At 47.3% G+C, this 16,915-nt stretch overlaps 8 protein-coding genes across 9 annotated transcripts; 4 read left to right on the top strand and 4 right to left on the bottom strand.

Moving 5' to 3' along the window:
• Window positions 1-962: 962 nt before the first annotated feature.
• On the bottom strand, window positions 963-1,862 carry E1B28_009219 (uncharacterized protein). The gene is made up of 3 exons (XM_043154096.1): window positions 1,724-1,862; window positions 1,512-1,673; window positions 963-1,444 (listed from the first exon to the last, which is right to left on the bottom strand). Exons 1-3 carry the CDS (start codon window positions 1,767-1,769, stop codon window positions 1,068-1,070), a joined length of 585 nt encoding a protein of 194 aa, XP_043009384.1. The 5' UTR covers window positions 1,770-1,862; the 3' UTR covers window positions 963-1,067.
• Window positions 1,863-2,092: 230 nt separating this feature from the next.
• E1B28_009218 (uncharacterized protein) lies at window positions 2,093-3,063 on the top strand. The gene is made up of 5 exons (XM_043154095.1): window positions 2,093-2,217; window positions 2,274-2,469; window positions 2,525-2,662; window positions 2,724-2,807; window positions 2,858-3,063. Exons 1-5 carry the CDS (start codon window positions 2,203-2,205, stop codon window positions 2,917-2,919), a joined length of 495 nt encoding a protein of 164 aa, XP_043009383.1. The 5' UTR covers window positions 2,093-2,202; the 3' UTR covers window positions 2,920-3,063.
• A 250-nt stretch (window positions 3,064-3,313) lies between these two features.
• On the bottom strand, window positions 3,314-7,064 carry E1B28_009217 (uncharacterized protein). The gene is made up of 14 exons (XM_043154094.1): window positions 7,005-7,064; window positions 6,454-6,806; window positions 6,269-6,400; window positions 5,803-6,212; window positions 5,649-5,754; window positions 5,577-5,595; window positions 5,444-5,522; window positions 5,176-5,389; window positions 4,942-5,115; window positions 4,748-4,826; window positions 4,518-4,692; window positions 4,183-4,448; window positions 3,582-4,125; window positions 3,314-3,519 (listed from the first exon to the last, which is right to left on the bottom strand). Exons 2-14 carry the CDS (start codon window positions 6,789-6,791, stop codon window positions 3,320-3,322), a joined length of 2,736 nt encoding a protein of 911 aa, XP_043009382.1. The 5' UTR covers window positions 6,792-6,806; window positions 7,005-7,064; the 3' UTR covers window positions 3,314-3,319.
• Window positions 7,065-7,669: 605 nt separating this feature from the next.
• On the top strand, window positions 7,670-8,085 carry E1B28_009216 (uncharacterized protein; the record flags this gene model as incomplete). The annotated part of the gene is made up of 2 exons (XM_043154093.1): window positions 7,670-7,943; window positions 8,006-8,085. 2 exons carry the CDS (start codon window positions 7,670-7,672, stop codon window positions 8,083-8,085), a joined length of 354 nt encoding a protein of 117 aa, XP_043009381.1.
• Window positions 8,086-8,144: 59 nt separating this feature from the next.
• CYP1 (heme binding) lies at window positions 8,145-8,906 on the top strand (the record flags this gene model as incomplete). Its single annotated transcript, XM_043154092.1, has 6 exons — window positions 8,145-8,219; window positions 8,275-8,346; window positions 8,407-8,477; window positions 8,546-8,625; window positions 8,684-8,813; window positions 8,864-8,906. The coding sequence occupies 6 exons, from the start codon at window positions 8,145-8,147 to the stop codon at window positions 8,904-8,906; spliced, it is 471 nt and encodes a 156-aa protein (XP_043009380.1).
• Window positions 8,907-9,011: 105 nt separating this feature from the next.
• E1B28_009214 (uncharacterized protein) lies at window positions 9,012-11,274 on the bottom strand (the record flags this gene model as incomplete). The annotated part of the gene is made up of 8 exons (XM_043154091.1): window positions 9,012-9,358; window positions 9,417-9,634; window positions 9,700-10,374; window positions 10,432-10,531; window positions 10,585-10,816; window positions 10,868-10,963; window positions 11,030-11,147; window positions 11,201-11,274. The coding sequence occupies 8 exons, from the start codon at window positions 11,272-11,274 to the stop codon at window positions 9,012-9,014; spliced, it is 1,860 nt and encodes a 619-aa protein (XP_043009379.1).
• A 234-nt stretch (window positions 11,275-11,508) lies between these two features.
• Window positions 11,509-13,069, bottom strand: E1B28_009213 (uncharacterized protein). The gene is made up of 7 exons (XM_043154090.1): window positions 12,848-13,069; window positions 12,620-12,792; window positions 12,462-12,558; window positions 12,345-12,407; window positions 12,141-12,282; window positions 11,944-12,082; window positions 11,509-11,890 (listed from the first exon to the last, which is right to left on the bottom strand). Exons 1-7 carry the CDS (start codon window positions 13,023-13,025, stop codon window positions 11,870-11,872), a joined length of 813 nt encoding a protein of 270 aa, XP_043009378.1. The 5' UTR covers window positions 13,026-13,069; the 3' UTR covers window positions 11,509-11,869.
• A 101-nt stretch (window positions 13,070-13,170) lies between these two features.
• Window positions 13,171-16,832, top strand: E1B28_009212 (uncharacterized protein). Of its 2 annotated transcripts, XM_043154088.1 has the most exons (5): window positions 13,171-14,270; window positions 14,333-15,058; window positions 15,122-16,102; window positions 16,175-16,297; window positions 16,367-16,832. In XM_043154088.1, the coding sequence occupies exons 1-5, from the start codon at window positions 13,353-13,355 to the stop codon at window positions 16,634-16,636; spliced, it is 3,018 nt and encodes a 1,005-aa protein (XP_043009376.1). In that variant the 5' UTR covers window positions 13,171-13,352; the 3' UTR covers window positions 16,637-16,832. The 2 variants fall into 2 exon arrangements, with proteins under 2 accessions (XP_043009376.1, XP_043009377.1); XM_043154089.1 differs by having other exon boundaries at window positions 16,175-16,832.
• The last annotated feature ends 83 nt before the right edge of the window (window positions 16,833-16,915 follow it).

The following is a 16,915-nucleotide window of genomic DNA, read 5'->3' as shown; positions in this document are numbered from 1 at the left end:
TAAGCTTCATATCCATCTGCTTTTGGCTCGGCGACGATATCCGAGTCAAGAAGAACCATACTCCTCATTCGGGTTTAATTTCCTCTCAACCTCCTTAGTCAGAATCAAGAATCATACGACTGGCAGGTGGCAAGTCTCTCGTCGGTGCCTGTTCGTACTTGGAACGATACATTATTCAATGCAAATCGATTCCTTGCAACAAAGCATTCAGTCTTCCACCATTGAAGCCGACTGCAGGTGAAAAGAACGGCTTGATGGTTGGCACTTCCACGTATAGAACGGATCACTGCAAGGGTGTATACATAATATTGTGCATCTTATTCAGGTTCACTGACGTTTTTGAGCAGGCAGTAGACTATTATAGGTATATATACGTTATACCCCAGTGCCCTGTACGACGCGTGGTAACGGCGTGGTGAAAGCTTGATTGAATGCTATTAGAGCAGAAAATACCATTTATGATCAGGCTAGCAACAACTTGAACTAGCAGTACGTGGGTAGACAACGCGTGGACAGGTTGATATGGGTACCTGCAGCAGGTTGGTGAGTGCGAGATAGAGCCTCATAAAACGGCATACCACAGCTTGCAAGAATCGATACTCAAGCGTCTACGACCATAATATAATGCTCATGAGTCCAAGCGATACTCGTGATAGGCAACAGTTGTGTGGCGCAAATAGAAAAAGATGCGCCCAATGTCGCATGTTCGACGGATCGACGAACAAAACTCCGCATCATTATACCCCAGAAAACGGATTAGCAGCACAGTCCAGATCGTCCGGTCCGGCAAATTTAATGGACGGTCGCAGGACGAACACACTGATTCGTAGAGTGCCCGACAACGTGGATAACTAGACGAACACAAATCTGCTGAAGTTGGACTGTTTTGAGCCGAGACTGCTACGCTCTTTTATGTCAGGATTATTGGATGGTTCAAAGACTCAAAACCCGACATGCGATGGTAGCGGTCGAAACAAATAGCAATTCATTGATATCAACCTGTACATACAACCCCACGAAACAAACCCAAAAGAGAGATGATTATATGACAGCCCAACTCGGTGCAATCACAAGAATGAGAAAACCATCCCCATAAATCCGAGAATCATTCCAGCAGAAGTCCACTGTTTGCTCGACAATGCAGCATTCGGATTTTTTGTTTGGCTGGGCGGAGCGTTTGAAGTGGTACGAGTGGTTCCAGTGGTCCCAGATGGGGTGCCTCCTCCTGTATTCGTAGCAGGTGTCCCAGTTGGGGCCGTATTCGCCAAAGTTTTACCACCTTGAACAAGGAATGGTTGGACGGTTTCCGTCTCAGTGACGGTAGTGCTTCCGTCCGATCCGCTGCAGAGACCGAGACTACCTGAGATGGAGCATGCGACCACCAAGGAAACACCGTCTTGGACGTAGCTGTATGATGCGTAGTCTGCGCCTTCGACGAGTGTGACTGTGAATGAACCCGGTTCAATGATTCGGTAAAGGAGGTACAGAAAGACGAGGGGTAAACCACGCACAAGTTCCTGTGAATCCTGATTCATCATCTGTAGGTGCAGTTGAGGCACCTCTCTGAATTTGGTATGTGGTCCTTCCCTGGGCTGTATCAACGCCAACCACGTCTGCGCTCAAGGCTTGTTCGTCGAATCCTGGAATCCACAATGAGGTTTGACCGACAGCCACTACAATTTTATATTAGCCTTCGGCGATCTAAACAGGGGCATTTTCGTACCTTGAATACCAGCGGAGACAATCAACATAGTAGTTATGGAATGCATTTTTTATAGAAACGAATGTGGATCTGGAGAGAACGGAGGTTGAGATTGAAAGAGGGGATTTCAAGAGGGAAAAAGCGAGAGAATCACTATGTACTTTGTCCCTTCCCCCTTTCCCCTTTATACTACCCTGGTTTGCGTCCACCGACATGGCCGAGTTTTAAATTTGAATTTGACCGCTGGCAGCACACCTTACACCCACATGCAGACTGTATCCCCAAGGCTGCATGAACGACTTGTGCTTCAATTTGTATATGCCAAAGCGTCATCATAGATTTCCGGAGATTGTTTCATGGAGTAGAAGTAGGAAAGAAGTGGAAAACTGAAGCGTCAAAGTCATCGAAAGCGAAATTTACCGGAACACAGCGTGGTGCATGTTCGCGACCATCAGCTGCTGACTATATATTTCGAGCTTGCTTCCCGCGATCAACGAGGGATGGTCCGTTTCAAGGTAAATTTCTTTCTCCAGCCCATTCCTGCGTTGTTATTAACCTATCCAGATCAAAGAATCGCTGGCTTTTAATCGAATTCCTTCCCGTTCATGGCCAAAACAGTCTCGAAGTAGACCTTACCAAGGCCTCTTCATCATCATCCCAAAACCAAACTCGCATCGAGGGAAAACACATTTGGGGAGCTATTAAACAGAGTGCCATTTCGAACTTTGGAGATATTGGTTGGGGAAGTGTAGCGTTATCTCTAAATGGTATCGTTCGTTCATCAATCGAGAAGAAAAAAAAAACTGAACTCATATTTTCTAGTCAAATACTTCTCCCCCACAACCCACATCTGCATCGTACGCGTCGCTCGGGATCACCACAAGATCGCATGGGGAGCAGTTACCTTGCTCAAGTCAATTGAAGGAGTCAAAGTCTTACCGAACGTGATTCATGTCAGTGGTGAGTCGGTTTTACACTTTTCCGAAAGTATCGCAAAAAGAACTTCCGAATTTTCTTGCAGGAACGATAAAACACGCTCAGCTAGCCGCGATTGAACATAATAGGATAGTCATCGCGAGGTATCGAGCACAGGCGGGTATACCAGGTTAGTGAGAGCTTCGTCAAGGTGTCTATGTTTTACTCATCGATACTTAGCTGCTTATCACGAGGAGTATCTCAGGACGAGCGAGGACGATATTAACACTTTACGGGATTGAAAGCATTCCACACCACGCGTACGATAGGCACGACTCAAAGTTTCCACGTACACACCCCTCGTACACCTCGAATAGATACTTTTATTCCTTTTGACTTCTTCGTACACATTAGGAAGGAAAAGCCGTAATAACTGAGAATATACATACTAGATACAGAGTAGAGTATGCATGAAACGAGTAAAGTAAGCCAAAAAAAAACGGGGGAAAAAGGAAACCATAGGAAACGGTACAGCCAGTCAGATAAGATAACCTGAAATATACGTAAAAACATTATTCAACGAGATCTCAACCACAATGAGTGACAAACGCGATAGAGAGCGAGAGCGAGAGCGAAAAGCAGACTAAACAAAAACAAGGTCAATCCAGAATCATATCATACATTGACCCAAAGGAAGGGCTTTTACGACGTCCCAGCCTCTTGTTGCAGCGCAGCCGCTAAATTCAGATGCTCAACCTTAGACGATACACCACCAATCCCAGGTTTCTTGGGTGTATTCTGGCCCGAATGAGTAGGTGTGGATCCCATCCTTGGCGTAATCAACCCACTTCCACCAGCACCAAATACGAATCCTCCTGTGAGACCGTCTAAGGATCCGTAGCCTAGAGAGGTTAAAGTTAATAACTTTGTAGAAAATTTTCTTTTTTAAAAAGGGGGAGTTTACCTGGCACGAGCACACTATCCCAAAACCCACTACTCAAAATACTATCCATCGTCATACCTGCGCCAGGCTGTTGATCCTCACTCGTGTTATTCAGTCCAGGAGAAGCCAAAGTAGGCGGGAACGTCGACATATCCAATACAGGTCCCATCTCACTGTCCATTCTAAACTCGTTCAACATGAACGACGGGTCGTCAAACGGTGTCTGCTGCTGCTGAGATTGAGATTGGGCTTGCGTTGATAATTGCGGGTGGAACCCCAACGCAGACGACGACGACGATAGCTCTGGTTCCAGATTATTCGGTGTACCGGAAGAGGACATTCGCATGTTGCTAATTTCCAAGTTGACGAGACCGGGCCCAGCGTTATTGTTGGTGTTGTTGTTGTCTCGTTTAGCCGAGATAAGTACCTTCAAAAACGTGCCGTATAACGCAGGCGTATGGGTTGTGTTGACTGAGATGTTCTCAAGAACATCAGCCACGTCATTCACTATCCCAAGAATCCTCGCTTCGTCCTCGATGTAAGCCGAAAACTCTGGTCGTAATAACTGTCATACAAGGGTATCAATTGAAGTTGCGTTTCAGGGGGAGAGTAAAAAGCTAACCTTTAACAACGTCAATACGGCGTATGAAGTTTGTACAAAGTGCGAATCGGGGGAATACTTCATGAACCCACTCGGGCCAAGGTGATCTCTCACCAGCAACGAGCAGGTCATAGCACACCCGTGACACCGAGCAAAGAAATGTCCGATATCAAGTGGAGATCTCTCCAACGCGTTTTGCAACCCATACGAGTTGAGCACGAGTAGGACGTAGTTATAATAGAACTGCCCAATGAAGACTTTGTATTCGTTCATGGAAGGAGTTTCCTCTGTGGTCGACGGCATTTATGATTAGTTCACAGGTTCTTGTGTTTTAGTTCTGAATTTCTCAAACTCACTGAGACTAGTTTGGATATAATCCTGTCCAGTTGCCCAACGCTCCCTCGAAGCCATGATTTGCGATTCGAAAGTTTTGATCACGAGCATATAATCGCATGATGCTTGTAACCCGTTGGGCGAGTCTGTGCCCGAATGTAAGAATTCCAGACTTCGCGAAAGGATGCGTTGGAGATCCTATAAATACGAACAGCGTGAGAGGTAATCCTTAACCTAAGATCATAAAGCTCACCAGATAGGCTACTATCGAACGGTCAGAGGGTATAGCAGTGGGGAGTTTGTACCACGTATCGGCGTTTCGGATAATATGACTGTAGACAAGAATAGATAGCATTTAGCCTTAGACACCACCAGACATGGAACAGATGAAATGATGAACGGGTGCAGTGATGGATGAGCAATCAAGAGAAAGAAACTCAGACTCACTCTTCCTTGATTGTATACGGCTTACCCATCAAGGCACTACCGCTTCGGTCGAGGCAGAAGCACATCATCCAGGTCCTCTCTCTGTTATGCACCTCCATGTCTCTAACACGGCCTTCCTCTGTATCAGTGCTCCTGACAGCGGTTTTGCGATGTAGATTAAGATCAGTGGCCATCCTAAAGGTATATAACTTGAGAAACCCCGACTACGATTCCGATATCGATACTGGAACCCACCTAATGGCCATGCCTAATAACATCCATGTTTTGTCTTGTTCATATCGTTCAACGGCTCCGCAACCCCAGAGCGTTAACAGTAAGTACGCTTGTACGATTTCGACCGACTTGTAACCTTGGCTCGGAACGCTGAATGCCAGCTTTTTAGCGAGTTCCGTAAGTCGGGGATGGAGGTCTGGCCTAGCAGTGTAAAACTTGGAGGATATCGCGCAAACTGAAGGGGAGGTTAGCAGGTCTGGTCCGCACCACGAAAAGAAACTGTCTCAACTAGTTGTCAACAAGAACGGACTTCTGGAACATATTAACGATGGTGTATGGAAGGCCCTATCGAGGATATTCACATGCATCTAGAGAAAGGCGTTGAGGGGAGGGTTCGGTAAGGATGGAACAGAGAACTTTACATTCATGTGGTCGTAATATCTGATGGACGATCAATTACTGTCAATTCATATTGGGAGTATAGAATGACTGACATGTTAAACATATCCACAACCTCACTTGTAGAAACGAAATTGAGCATCTCTGGTTGTATTTGTCTCTCGATATAAAGCCGTCTCAAAGGCAATATCGTCATAGGTCCTTAATTTCAATGAGAGCCAGTCATGATGACACGAAAGGTCGACTTACCGGGTTTAAAATAATTACTACTGGCGACACCAAGGTTTTGGACTTGTTCGGATCGTGCGGTAAATCCGAGCGAGTTAACGCCTTGTTGCGCTCGTCTATTTGCTAAGCTAGCTTCAGCTAAAAGACCTAATGGGTTTAAAGCATTGTCGGGAAGAGAATGAAGCTTTGGGGAGGTGCCAACATGATGAGCAGATTTGTGGGAACTGGGAAGATTGGCAGATTGCGCATGGGATACTGGTGGTGAAGGTGTGCGGCCAAGCAGCGCATTGGTGTTGGTCGCCTGGTTATTTGGAGGCGAGGGAGAACGCGAAATCATACCCGAGGCGATACTCGGATTTCCGATGGAGCGAAGAACGGTATCAAGGGTCCTCTCCATCTTTCGAAGTGAGCGTGTAAGGATTTCATGTTTTCTAATAGAGACGTTGATGTGAGACGATAGAAATGAAAAGAATGCATGGAAAGGTACTTGGATGATCGTTTACCACGGTTGGACTCTTCAAAGATGCACTCGTGACCACCCGTTTGACAGCGTTTACAAGGTGGTCCTTCTTCAGCCCCGATGCATTTCATTTTGAGACGACGACAGACCGTGCACGCTCTGGACGACGATAAAGTCTCACAAAGACGCGAAATGGGAATTAAAAAACATACCTTGAGCCTCTCGTTGGCTTCGGCTTCTCTTCCTTTTCAGTCGCAGGGCTCTGAGGGCTCTCAACAGGTCCATCTCTCTTCTGCTTCTTTCGTGATTCTGCGCCGCCAGACGAGGCAGGTCGTTTTCCGTTCTTTTTAGCCGATGATCCAGATGGTTCTGTTGGAGGTGTTCCAATTGTATCAGACCCTCCGGATGATGGCGACGAGTAATTAGGCAAAGATAAACGGGGTGATTGGTGTGATTGTTGTTGTTGGTAGGATGAAGAGTAATACGGCGGATAAAGAGCCAATGAGGGGTCAATTGGACCGTGGGGCGATCGTGAGTCTTGAGAGGACATCAGAAGGGTCGGCTCCTGAGGAAGAAAGTCAATATCAGCGAGGTCCTGAATCGGATCATAATCTTTGTATGAAGACGAAGGAGAAGGATGGCGGTCTTGGTAGGAGAAGATGAACAGTTGCGCACTGGCCATGAACGCAAGACCATCCCAGAGAAGGAACGACGGGAACAAAGGAACTGTAGGGTGTATAAAAGGCGTAAAACGGATACTCACACGGCGTTAGGTGTTAGCAGAGCAACAAGCCGGATGATTACTGTGTCGCCAATATCAGGAAGCCTCGAATAATATTCCCACGCGAGCTCCTCCTGTCAGTGGTTCCCGCTACATTGTTTTATTTGAAGCCGTAAGAAATTTATATTTTCTTGTTTGTGTTCCATCCTCGCTGATGCCATTCTAATCCCCTCTATATTTCAAATCGTACAGTCAATCACCATGACATGTTCCACTATTACGGATGTCATCTCCGAAATTAAGATACAAGATGGAGGGCGTGCGGGAACCATTACGCATCCAGCCAAGATTACGCAAATCTCAACCGCTCCCTCGCATGGTTGATAGAGGACATCAGGCTCATGACTAAAGTAGTCTGAGCCGAACTTGAAGAGGGTATCAAACAGCTTCGGAATTAATGCAGTGGTCTTCAAGCTTCATCCGGCGTGTTGTTGGACACCTTTGAGATGGAGTAGCTACGAGGCTCAGAAGGTACGCTTCAAGTTCTCCCCGGCGTTCCCGCAGTGCTCAGTCGCCTTCTAATTCGTATCTTGACATGGGGTCGCGGAACCGAAGCTGGATTCAGGGCTCTCAGCACGTCTGGATGCTTCTCATGGGTCAAGCCTATCCAGCGAGAACGAATAATAGGCACACTGCTGCAGAGATCCATGCTGCTCAAACGCGTGTCACTGATCCAAACTGCCGCCTTTCTCAAGCTCTGCTGTCATTCAATTCCAGCAAACACACCGTTGCCGCAAAGTGACGAATCCATGACTACCGAATTCCAGGATAAATATATCTCTCGAGATTCTCAGAACCTCAGAAATAGCAGCCGCTTCAGTCTGGCAGGCAGCGGCTCTCACAGTCTCACACTCGTGAAGGCTTTGGATCAATTTCAAGCACCTTGCGGTGATCGCTCATACCAAGTGAAGTTTTCTGAAGGTCTGACAGTGCTCTTGAGTGTTGAGATTGCTAGAGCATTGATTTACTTTCACTTACGTTAGTTGTCTCAAAAGCATGTCGACCGCGATTGTATCTGTCGCAAGCAGCACCACCTTGTGTAATTCAAGTTGTAATGTACTAGAGTAGAAAAGATGGAATAGAGGTGGCTGTGTTACATCGTTTCAACATTTTCACTTCTTAATGGGAGATTCTGTCGTATTCGAAACTAGTTTAGGGGACATTCAATTCGAGCTGTATTGGGAGCATGCACCCAAGGCAAGTGCATTCCTTCCCCCGCGAACCCGGCCTAATCCTCTCACTGACTCTAAAGACATGTAAAAACTTCGCAGAACTCTCCAAGCGTGGCTACTACAGCGGCGTCGTTTTCCACCGTATCATCCCAGTTGGGTCGACGGAGTTTTCTTCTTTTATCGAATGAATTTCTTACGATGCGCATGCAAAGGATTTCATGATACAAGGTGGTGATCCGACAGGAACTGGGAGAGGCGGGACGAGTATCTATGGGCAGAGGTTGTATGTTCACTTCATTGCTCTAACATCCTCAAGTCCTAGCTGATTCGCTCATTTTCATTTTATTGCAGCGAAGATGAGATACATCCAGAACTCAGATTCACTGGTGCAGGGATTCTGGCCATGGCAAATTCAGGTCCAAACACCAATGGTGTGTTCTATATTCAAAACCTAAATTCAATATCTGCCACTCACCGGTAACCCCCCAGGCTCTCAGTTCTTTATCACGCTTGCGCCAACGCCATACTTGGATAACAAACATACGATCTTTGGACGAGTGAGTGCTGGAATGCGCGTAGTGCAGAGGTTGGGTGCGGTCGCTGTAGATGCTCAGGATCGGTGAGTTCCGCTTGTTCACCTCATTATCCTGGCGTTGACGCGCGCATTAGGCCTCGTGAAGACGTCAAAATACACAAATCGCGCACTATCTGAAATTGGTTCAAAGTTCTCTTCGTTGTTAGCTCCGTGATATGGAATTATGAATACATGCTTTCAAAGCGTACAAGGAACCCTCCTTCGTCGTCCGATCCACCCTATCTAATGCAGATAATCACCAACAGCCGGCCTCTCCAAGAACTTTATAGGTATCTCTACATGCCTCGCGCGTATGAATTCCCCAAAACTCTTCGCGAGCTGGTCAATCATCGAGCTGGATGCAACCCCACGTTGTAAAATCCCATATATCACAAAATGGACTGCTCGAATGTTGGGCATCTCGAATCTCTCGACTCTATATTCGGGCTTGTAATCTTTCCCGAGCAATTTCTTGAATCTCTCAATTGTCAAGAAAGACTGGAGCCAAGGCCATTCATCGTCATTTCGCACCCAAAGACCGGCGTTGGCATTTCCTGCTTTATCTCCTGAACGTGCACAAACCACTTTGCCTAAAATATACCATTAGTGTCCCAACATTCGTCAGAGGCTTTTTTCATCTGAACAGACCTAGAGGTGCTTTCCTCGTAGGTCCAAAAGAGTCCAGATCAGTGACAACTTTTGGAGAATACGAGTCCTGACCCATGAATGGCTCCGTAAAGGAGATGGGGCTGACTTGAATGATGTGATCGCCAATGTGCACTTTTAGCTGGATTTTGTTCTGCGGAATCAGAGCCGGGAAGAACTCGATGTAAGGTTTGGGAATTGTTGTTCGTCTATCTAAATTACTGCGATGAGGAAGATTAGTTGTAACTCTACGAAGAGGATGAAAAGAAAATTACGTGGAACATACCCATGTATTCCGGCATAGCCGCCCATAACGATTGAAGAAATAGTTGTCCAAAAATCAACAATTGCTTCTTTCGTTGGTGCTTGTACGAAATGACGGATAGTGACTGTAGCCTCATTCTGGGTCTCTGGATCCTCCTTTCCAACGCCATGAGGCTCGATTGATATTGTACTGTATTTCGACCGGTCAATCTGTCCAAGAATCTGCGCTCTCTGCAACTCTATTTTCTCCTGAATATCAAGCCCGACGGCGTAGTAATCATTTTCGGATTGATAGCCACCTAATGAACACACCGCCAGCTTGGTGGTGGGAGGTGGTGGTGTACCCTTCACTCCATGAACCTTTACACGGTCTTTTCCGACTTGCTCGATTTTGATGTCCTCCAACAGAGCAACTACGTCGGGGTTGAGATACTTGGGACCTTGGATCTCGTACACGAGCTGAGCGGTGACGGTATCAACTGGAACGGCCCCGTAAGTCCCTTCGTGTTTTGTGACGATTGCCGTTCCGTCCGAAGCAACTTCGGCGATGGGGTATCCGGCTATCTTGCCTAGGCCAGGTACCGCTCTGAAGCCACAGAAATTCCCTCCTGTCACGTATGGACCACATTCAGTAATGTGTCCTGCAACTAGAGCGCCAGCTAGTCTGTCGTAGTCGGTTTCTGCCCATCCGTGCCACCTGGGAAGGTAGAATAAGATCGACGGAAAGCGGAACCGCAAGAAGGGAGGGGCTCACCAGGCTGATAATCCCATTACAGGTGAAGCGTCGCAGCATCGACCACAGATGATAATTTGTGCGCCTTCGTTCAGGGCAGCCACGATCCCTCGCATACCAACTTGAAAAGGGATGTCAAGGACCTTACATGTTGAAATCAATTCCTTCACTCACTATACGCATTCGCCGTCAAGACATCCTTCACAGCTGATTTAACGTCAAGTCCTCGAATGTCGAGATGGGGGAGCGATTCTCCATTTGCAGATAGGGAAGCCTTTACAATTTCTTTCACATTGTCTCCTTCGACCCACGCTACTCTGACATCTCTCAGTCCTTTCTTTGCAAGTAGTTCTTTTGTCGCTTTGTACAGACCGTAGGGATTCAGTGCACCACCGTCGTGAACAACCTGAATAATGTTCGATTGGCATGACACCAAAGAAAAAGTCTCCGAACTCACTTTAATTCCTCTCTTCACGATCTCCTCAGCCGCTGTCATCCACCCCAACTGAATCAAAGCCGGTTTCTCATACCCAAGCTCTGGATTGTCGATCATCTACGTGTGGAGGATGTCAATAAGTCCGGATAATAAGAACTTAAGCTGCGGAAGGGGTATCCATACTTCCAATGCCCTCCACGGAATATTCAACTCTGCAAGGTAATCTGCGAAAATGGCATCGACAGGACCGTCGGTGACAAGTCGATACATTTGAGAAAGACCATCCCCGGCATATCCAGACCTACAAGAATAGAATTAGAATAGGCGAGTTTCTAACATAAACGAGGGTCGTACGAGTTGCCGATTCGAATAGGCCTCCCTTCGTGGTGTCCGTTGACTGTAGCAGCTTGGGAACTTGGGGTCGGCATGTCTGAAGTCCCATTCTGAGAGAAGCTTTTAATCACACTTGAAATGAATAATACGCCAAAACAACGGCAGAAGGCTATATCATATTCCCGATAGTTTAGGAGGTATTGCGTAGGATGTGAGTGATCCCTCGAGGAATGCGATCTGACGGTGTTGGTACCAAGGAAGGAGTAAAGAAATCAAGTCGGGTTGACGTGACAGGCACCAAGGAGTATTAAAGAAATGTTATACAGTAAGTCGGGCTGACGTGACAGTCAGAACGAACGAACATCCGGGAGCTCACTCGAATGGCCGGAACACGTCCTTCCGATAGAAAACTGCTTATTACAATACAATCGATACTACAGATGTCATGATATTGTCGTGCTGCTTCGTAACGGTACTAATGCTGGTGGAAAGAGTTTGAGTATGCTGCTCCCCTGATGACTGTCTGCCAATTTCTGAACGGTTCGCATCTACACCGCAGTGAGTCACCAAGCATTCAGGTAGCAAACAACTGATAAAAGACGCTGAGATCGTGGACATGAAGGAAAATAGATACACACATGAGCTACACAAGGAATACATTGGATCCAGAGATAGAAACGACGACCGAAACTACTTTCTGGCAAATGTGATCTAGTAAAGTTATCGTCATTTTCCTGTTCAAAAGTGAAGGAGGTATTCCGAACCTTGATCTTGTGTTCTCCATCCAACTTGTAGTTGTGCAGCGCATCCTTCGCCACTGTGGAACTGGCGTCGTCCATGTACTCCACGAAGGCGATGTCTTTCTTGGTTGGAATGAGACGAACTTCGTGGAGGTTCGGGTATCTTTAAAGGGAGTAATGAGTATCACGCTTGATTTTCGACGCAAAATCCTAACACGCACTGGGAGAACAACCCCATAAGCTGATCTTTGGTGACGGTCTCTGGAAGATTTTGTAGAAACAGGATTTTGTTCGGGGGTAGGTATTCGTCGGGCATTTGTACATTAGGTCGTTTTGGTGCTGGTGCTACAGCGCCGCCGTCAACTGGAAAATTGAGCAGAGTAAGCCTCAATCTTCGTGAAATAGATGAACAAATGATGACCCACTCTCATTAGCCATTCTCTTCGCTTTAAATTTCTGTTTCAAAGGGTTTGTGTACCGCGTCTTCTCTGTAAAAACTAGATTTGGGCGAGGTCATCATAACACTGAAGAGTGAACCGTACGCTTATGTTCCTGTCTTCGCGTTTTATGTTCATCAAAATGCTCGCTATCTAATTTCTTGACTACGGCGTCTGATCTTGTTTTCGCAAATGATATTTGCTACACAAGACGATTTCGGAATCAGTTCAGTGTGGGAAGTTCAATGTAATGGAAAACACACCATAGGTTTCGAGTACAACGGAAAGCCTTTGACCTCCATCATTGCTTTTTTCGCCACATCCGCATCAGCAAACGACACAAATGCTTGTCCTCTCATCCGAATGTTTTTATGTGCCACCACGTCGAGAACTTCACCGTATGATTTGAACAGACCACGAAGAGACGCTTTGAGAACTGTACAGAGGAACTCGTCAGACCTCGTTTGATTCGAATAGCAAAGGCGACATACCATCGATCTTGATCTTCTCATTCAAGTTTTGGATGTACAACGTTTCGGATATCTGCTCCGGCTGTGCAGGGGGCTCTGTTCCTGTTTGAGGAGCTACAGGTACGGTAGTTGTGGCCGTAGAGGATCCTACGCCAGGAACTCCATCCGCAAGTAATGAAGGTGCCGATACTTCATCCATCTGTGGAAATTATGGGCTGCTTGGGTGTATGGAGGATTCACGCGCTAAAGCTGACTAAGTTAGATTCCCGCAAGTCGCAAGTCTCCCACGTGAGGCGCCCTAGGTGGCGTGGAATATTAATGCGATCATTTTTGACCGACACGTGCATAGTCTCGCGTCCAACGCCGTCCAACGCCGCCAGCGTGTTCGTTGACCGGACCATTTCCTGCTGCGAGGTCTTCGCTTAGCATCCCTATACTAGGATCAAGTCTCAATCTTTCGTGAACATCTACTGGACTTCATCTTACCTCGAAACCGATACCTTCTACAAGTTATTAACACGTCACTATGTCAAATATCCCTATCCCAACCACCCCTCGGCCTCGGCGGTCGACCGCGACATCCACAAACACAGAGGAGCGGGAAGGGCCTTCGACTATCGGATCCCAGAGAAACAAAGAAGATTCCGTTCTATTATTTGGAGAATCGCCAAGCAAAAAAGGATCGTCCAGCGTCAAATATGGGGGAAAGAGGAAAAGCGGTGGTCCATTGGGTCCATTGGTAGGGCCCGGGAGTATTCCTAGTGCTAGTAAAACCCCCGACTTGCGCAGGGAGAGCCTTTCTGCACGACTTGGAATCGGCCGTGATGTAAGCGATTCGATTTCAACGCCGACCTCGACGTCAAAGAGGAAGAATAGCGTTAGCCGTGGATCGAAGAAGAAACCCGAATCGTCCGCGCCAGGCTCCGTTTCAACGCCTACACCTACCTCCCAAAAATCCAAAAATTTAAAGCGTAATCATGTTGTTTCTATGTCGATATCCACCGACGAGGAGCAGCGGCAGGATTTGTCCGGTTCCGAGCTTTCGGAACTGACAACACCTCCCTCTTCGCCTGTGAGAATGACGGTCAAACAAAGAGGAGAACAGCAACCGCCTTCTACCAAGATTTCTTTCATACCTATATCAAGTTCCTCTCTATCTGGTTCTCCGAAGAAGCAATCTGCCAGCAAAACGCAGAAGTCGACTTACCAAAAGCCGAAACCCGTCTCGAAATCGGCGTCATGGGCTCCTTCTACCGCTAATGGTATGACCGAGGTACTTGATACCTGGTCACTAGAACGACTTGGGAACCATGTATGGGTGATGCTAGGCCTTGGTCTTCCGGATGGTCGTGTGCTAGTCTACCAGAGCTCTGAGGACGGCGAGGGAGGCCAGGAGGATGGACTTCAATGGTGTTGGTGGCCTGCTAAGCTCAGACGGTCAAAGGTCAGATTATGCTACATCTCTATGTGATAGGTATCTGACCCGAGATACTTTTCATTCAATAGGTCGCTGACAAGGACACGCTCATTCTTACGCCCTACTCACTCTCTACATCGCCGAAAAATAGGGACCTTCAACTCCCGGTTGCCAACGCTAGCTCATCCAATATCCTCTCGTTTTCTAATAACCTTGAACATGTCAGGTTTGAGAAGCTCACATTCCTCTCCCGTTCGTCGCATAACGTTGAACCGATTTCGGCCGTCCAGAGGTCTCCGAAGAAGAAGCGCAAACTGGAGAAGTCGGGGATTGAAGCGCGATTCGATCAAGCTTTAGCCTTGGCCCTTGAAGACGAAGAGTCACTGAACGATGGCGTTCCGTCGTTGTATAACGCGCTCAGTCGTGGTGGTAGTTTCTCAACGACGAATGCACCAGTGTCTAGGAAAGGAAAGAGTCGGCAAGTTGCCAAGGACTCCATCTCAGACGACAACGCCGAGGTCAACGGTGGTGAGGGAGAATGGGACGACGTTGTTGATTCAGGAGCAGATGAGCTACTCGACATCCCTGGCGAAAGGGTTCTTTGTCGTGCGACGAAGAATCCGGCGACGGCGTATTGGCCGGCACAAGTGATTGATTATGTCCCGCCTCCGTCACGCATCAGGAAGAAAACTAAGGGCAAGAGTCAGGAGTCCATGGCAGGGAAGTATAGAGTGGTTTTCTTGGATGAACTAGAAATGGAGGTACCACGAGATTGGTTTTACGCATCACACGAAGATGGGTTTGGGAGGTGTAAGGTGTGTGGATAGTTTCACCTCCTTTTTACATTCTATGGACCACTCATCAAACACTTTGCACAGCTAGGGAAATTCCAGAGTGAATTCGTCGATAATCCAAATGACACTGCTGACGACGAAGATTCTTATTCCGATTTCGATTTCGAGGCAGAATACGATTCCATCTCGCAAGGTTCCGGGTCAAACACACGGCAGCCTGAGTTTGCTTCCCTTTCGCTTCCAACGCAATTCGTCCACGTCATCCCTGTACTCCAGGCGGTCCTCAAGAATAAATACCCACCAACTCGAGATCGGCACGAGCAGTTCATGAGAGGTGGAAGGTTGAGGGATACTCTGACGACGGAGGGCGAGGCGGGATTAAGAGGAAGAATGAACCCCAAAAACATGGACGTTTTCGCAAAATTGGTAGAATGCTGGTGCTTAGGTTCCAGTAGGAGAGAGATCGAAACAGAGGAAAATACAGATGATCGCGCCGTGAAAGTTATTAATGTCGACGGGTCAGAAGAGCAATCGGGGTCAAGGACGAGCCCGGATTGGTCTGGAGAGGTTCCCGAAGCACAATCAAATGGCGTTCAAGGCAAATCTATCGAATCTACTTCGAATGCCGAGCAGGCGACAACGGACGATATTCAAATGGTTCTCGATGTTGGCGCCCGGTCAATGACGACAATCACCGACCCAGCACCTCTCACTACGACCCCAAACGGCACCGATGCCCATATGGATGTACTGGATGAAGTATCTTTCAAAGAAAATCATTCCCCTCATTCCCCACCTCCGATGGAAATCGATACCAAACCCCAGTCTGAAGGCATCGTCACTGACATCCAGCTCCAGGGGCCTGAAGAGGTCGAAACCTCTGTTCCCATAAAGTCTCCACCTCAAAGTAGCCATCCATCCTCCTCTGTAACCACACCATCTGTCGAGCTTGAGCTCGATGACAAACCAGGACTTGCTCCTCCTCTTCCCCTCTTTATTACCACCCAAGATACTACTACTGTTTCTCAAGATTCAGAAGAGCAATCACCGTTAACGCCCATCGCTGTAAGACCAGTCTTCCATATATACTTTCTTCCTTTCACATCCACCAATACAATCTTTTTTGTTAATTGACAGGAACCTATAATATCCGCTCCTCCGACTGCGTTTGAAGGCAATGGCGAACGTCCTCGCAAAAAACGAGAACGACAAACGGGTTGCGAGTCTTTTGAGGCGTTGGGCGGGGTTGAGAAAGTCAGCGTGAGTCTGTTATTCTTTCCCTCTTTGAATCTGTTATCCACTGTGCACCTTTCCCGCCCCCTTGTTTAGTACATTTTGACGATTCTCTTCCCCGTCGTCATCCGTCAAATCTTATTATGGCGTGCTGGTAGCCGTACTGTTCCTGGCCAGCTTCAAGTTTTACCAGACGAAGAAGAATGGGAGTTGTATCGAAAAGCGGAAGAGCTGGTTAGGGAGACGGATTGGGTGTTTGATGTCCGACGGTTACGGGAGACTGCCGAGAAGAAGATCCGGAGGGAGGAAGGTGTGGGCGTGAAGAATGTGACGGGGAGAACCAGTAGGAGGGGTTTGAAGGACTAGTGATCTGTCTGTTCTGTTTGTTTTTGATGGGATCTAAGTAGGAGTAGCGTATCTTTCCCCCAGCCTATGTTGTATGTACTGTACGTACCACCGTGTTGCTATCTTGTTACATCAGTAATGATCTGTACCGCAGTTGTCGCGATCCATCATCTATACTCGATTCCGGCTTGAGTATCACCACCTCCGAATACAGTTCTGAGATTTGCCTTTCGCACTGACAATGGCGTGATCAAAAAGTATGCCTTCCTGCCCATTTGTACAACCGCATGAAGGGGACAA

Source organism: Marasmius oreades, chromosome 5 (assembly GCF_018924745.1).
Source record: "Marasmius oreades isolate 03SP1 chromosome 5, whole genome shotgun sequence".
Lineage (NCBI taxonomy): Eukaryota > Fungi > Basidiomycota > Agaricomycetes > Agaricales > Marasmiaceae > Marasmius > Marasmius oreades.
This window is presented reverse-complemented; position numbering and strand designations above follow the sequence as displayed.

Coding starts and splice junctions, on each gene's coding strand:
- E1B28_009219 (XM_043154096.1), bottom strand. CDS start 1,769: ATGCATTCCATAACTACTATGTTGATTGTCTCCGCTGGTATTCAAG. Junction 1,674..1,723: donor TGTCTCCGCTGGTATTCAAG/GTACGAAAATGC, acceptor ATAAAATTGTAG/TGGCTGTCGGTCAAACCTCA. Junction 1,445..1,511: donor ATCAGGATTCACAGGAACTT/GTGCGTGGTTTA, acceptor GTTCATTCACAG/TCACACTCGTCGAAGGCGCA.
- E1B28_009218 (XM_043154095.1), top strand. Junction 2,470..2,524: donor TGTAGCGTTATCTCTAAATG/GTATCGTTCGTT, acceptor CATATTTTCTAG/TCAAATACTTCTCCCCCACA. Junction 2,663..2,723: donor GAACGTGATTCATGTCAGTG/GTGAGTCGGTTT, acceptor ATTTTCTTGCAG/GAACGATAAAACACGCTCAG.
- E1B28_009217 (XM_043154094.1), bottom strand. CDS start 6,791: ATGTCCTCTCAAGACTCACGATCGCCCCACGGTCCAATTGACCCCTCA. Junction 5,755..5,802: donor TAGTAATTATTTTAAACCCG/GTAAGTCGACCT, acceptor ATTGAAATTAAG/GACCTATGACGATATTGCCT. Junction 5,116..5,175: donor TTATTAGGCATGGCCATTAG/GTGGGTTCCAGT, acceptor ATATACCTTTAG/GATGGCCACTGATCTTAATC.
- E1B28_009213 (XM_043154090.1), bottom strand. CDS start 13,025: ATGGATGAAGTATCGGCACCTTCATTACTTGCGGATGGAGTTCCTGGC. Junction 12,408..12,461: donor GCGAAGACAGGAACATAAGC/GTACGGTTCACT, acceptor TAGTTTTTACAG/AGAAGACGCGGTACACAAAC. Junction 11,891..11,943: donor ATGGAGAACACAAGATCAAG/GTTCGGAATACC, acceptor TAACTTTACTAG/ATCACATTTGCCAGAAAGTA.
- E1B28_009212 (XM_043154088.1), top strand. CDS start 13,353: ATGTCAAATATCCCTATCCCAACCACCCCTCGGCCTCGGCGGTCGACC. Junction 15,059..15,121: donor ATGGGTTTGGGAGGTGTAAG/GTGTGTGGATAG, acceptor CACTTTGCACAG/CTAGGGAAATTCCAGAGTGA. Junction 16,298..16,366: donor GCGGGGTTGAGAAAGTCAGC/GTGAGTCTGTTA, acceptor CCCCTTGTTTAG/TACATTTTGACGATTCTCTT.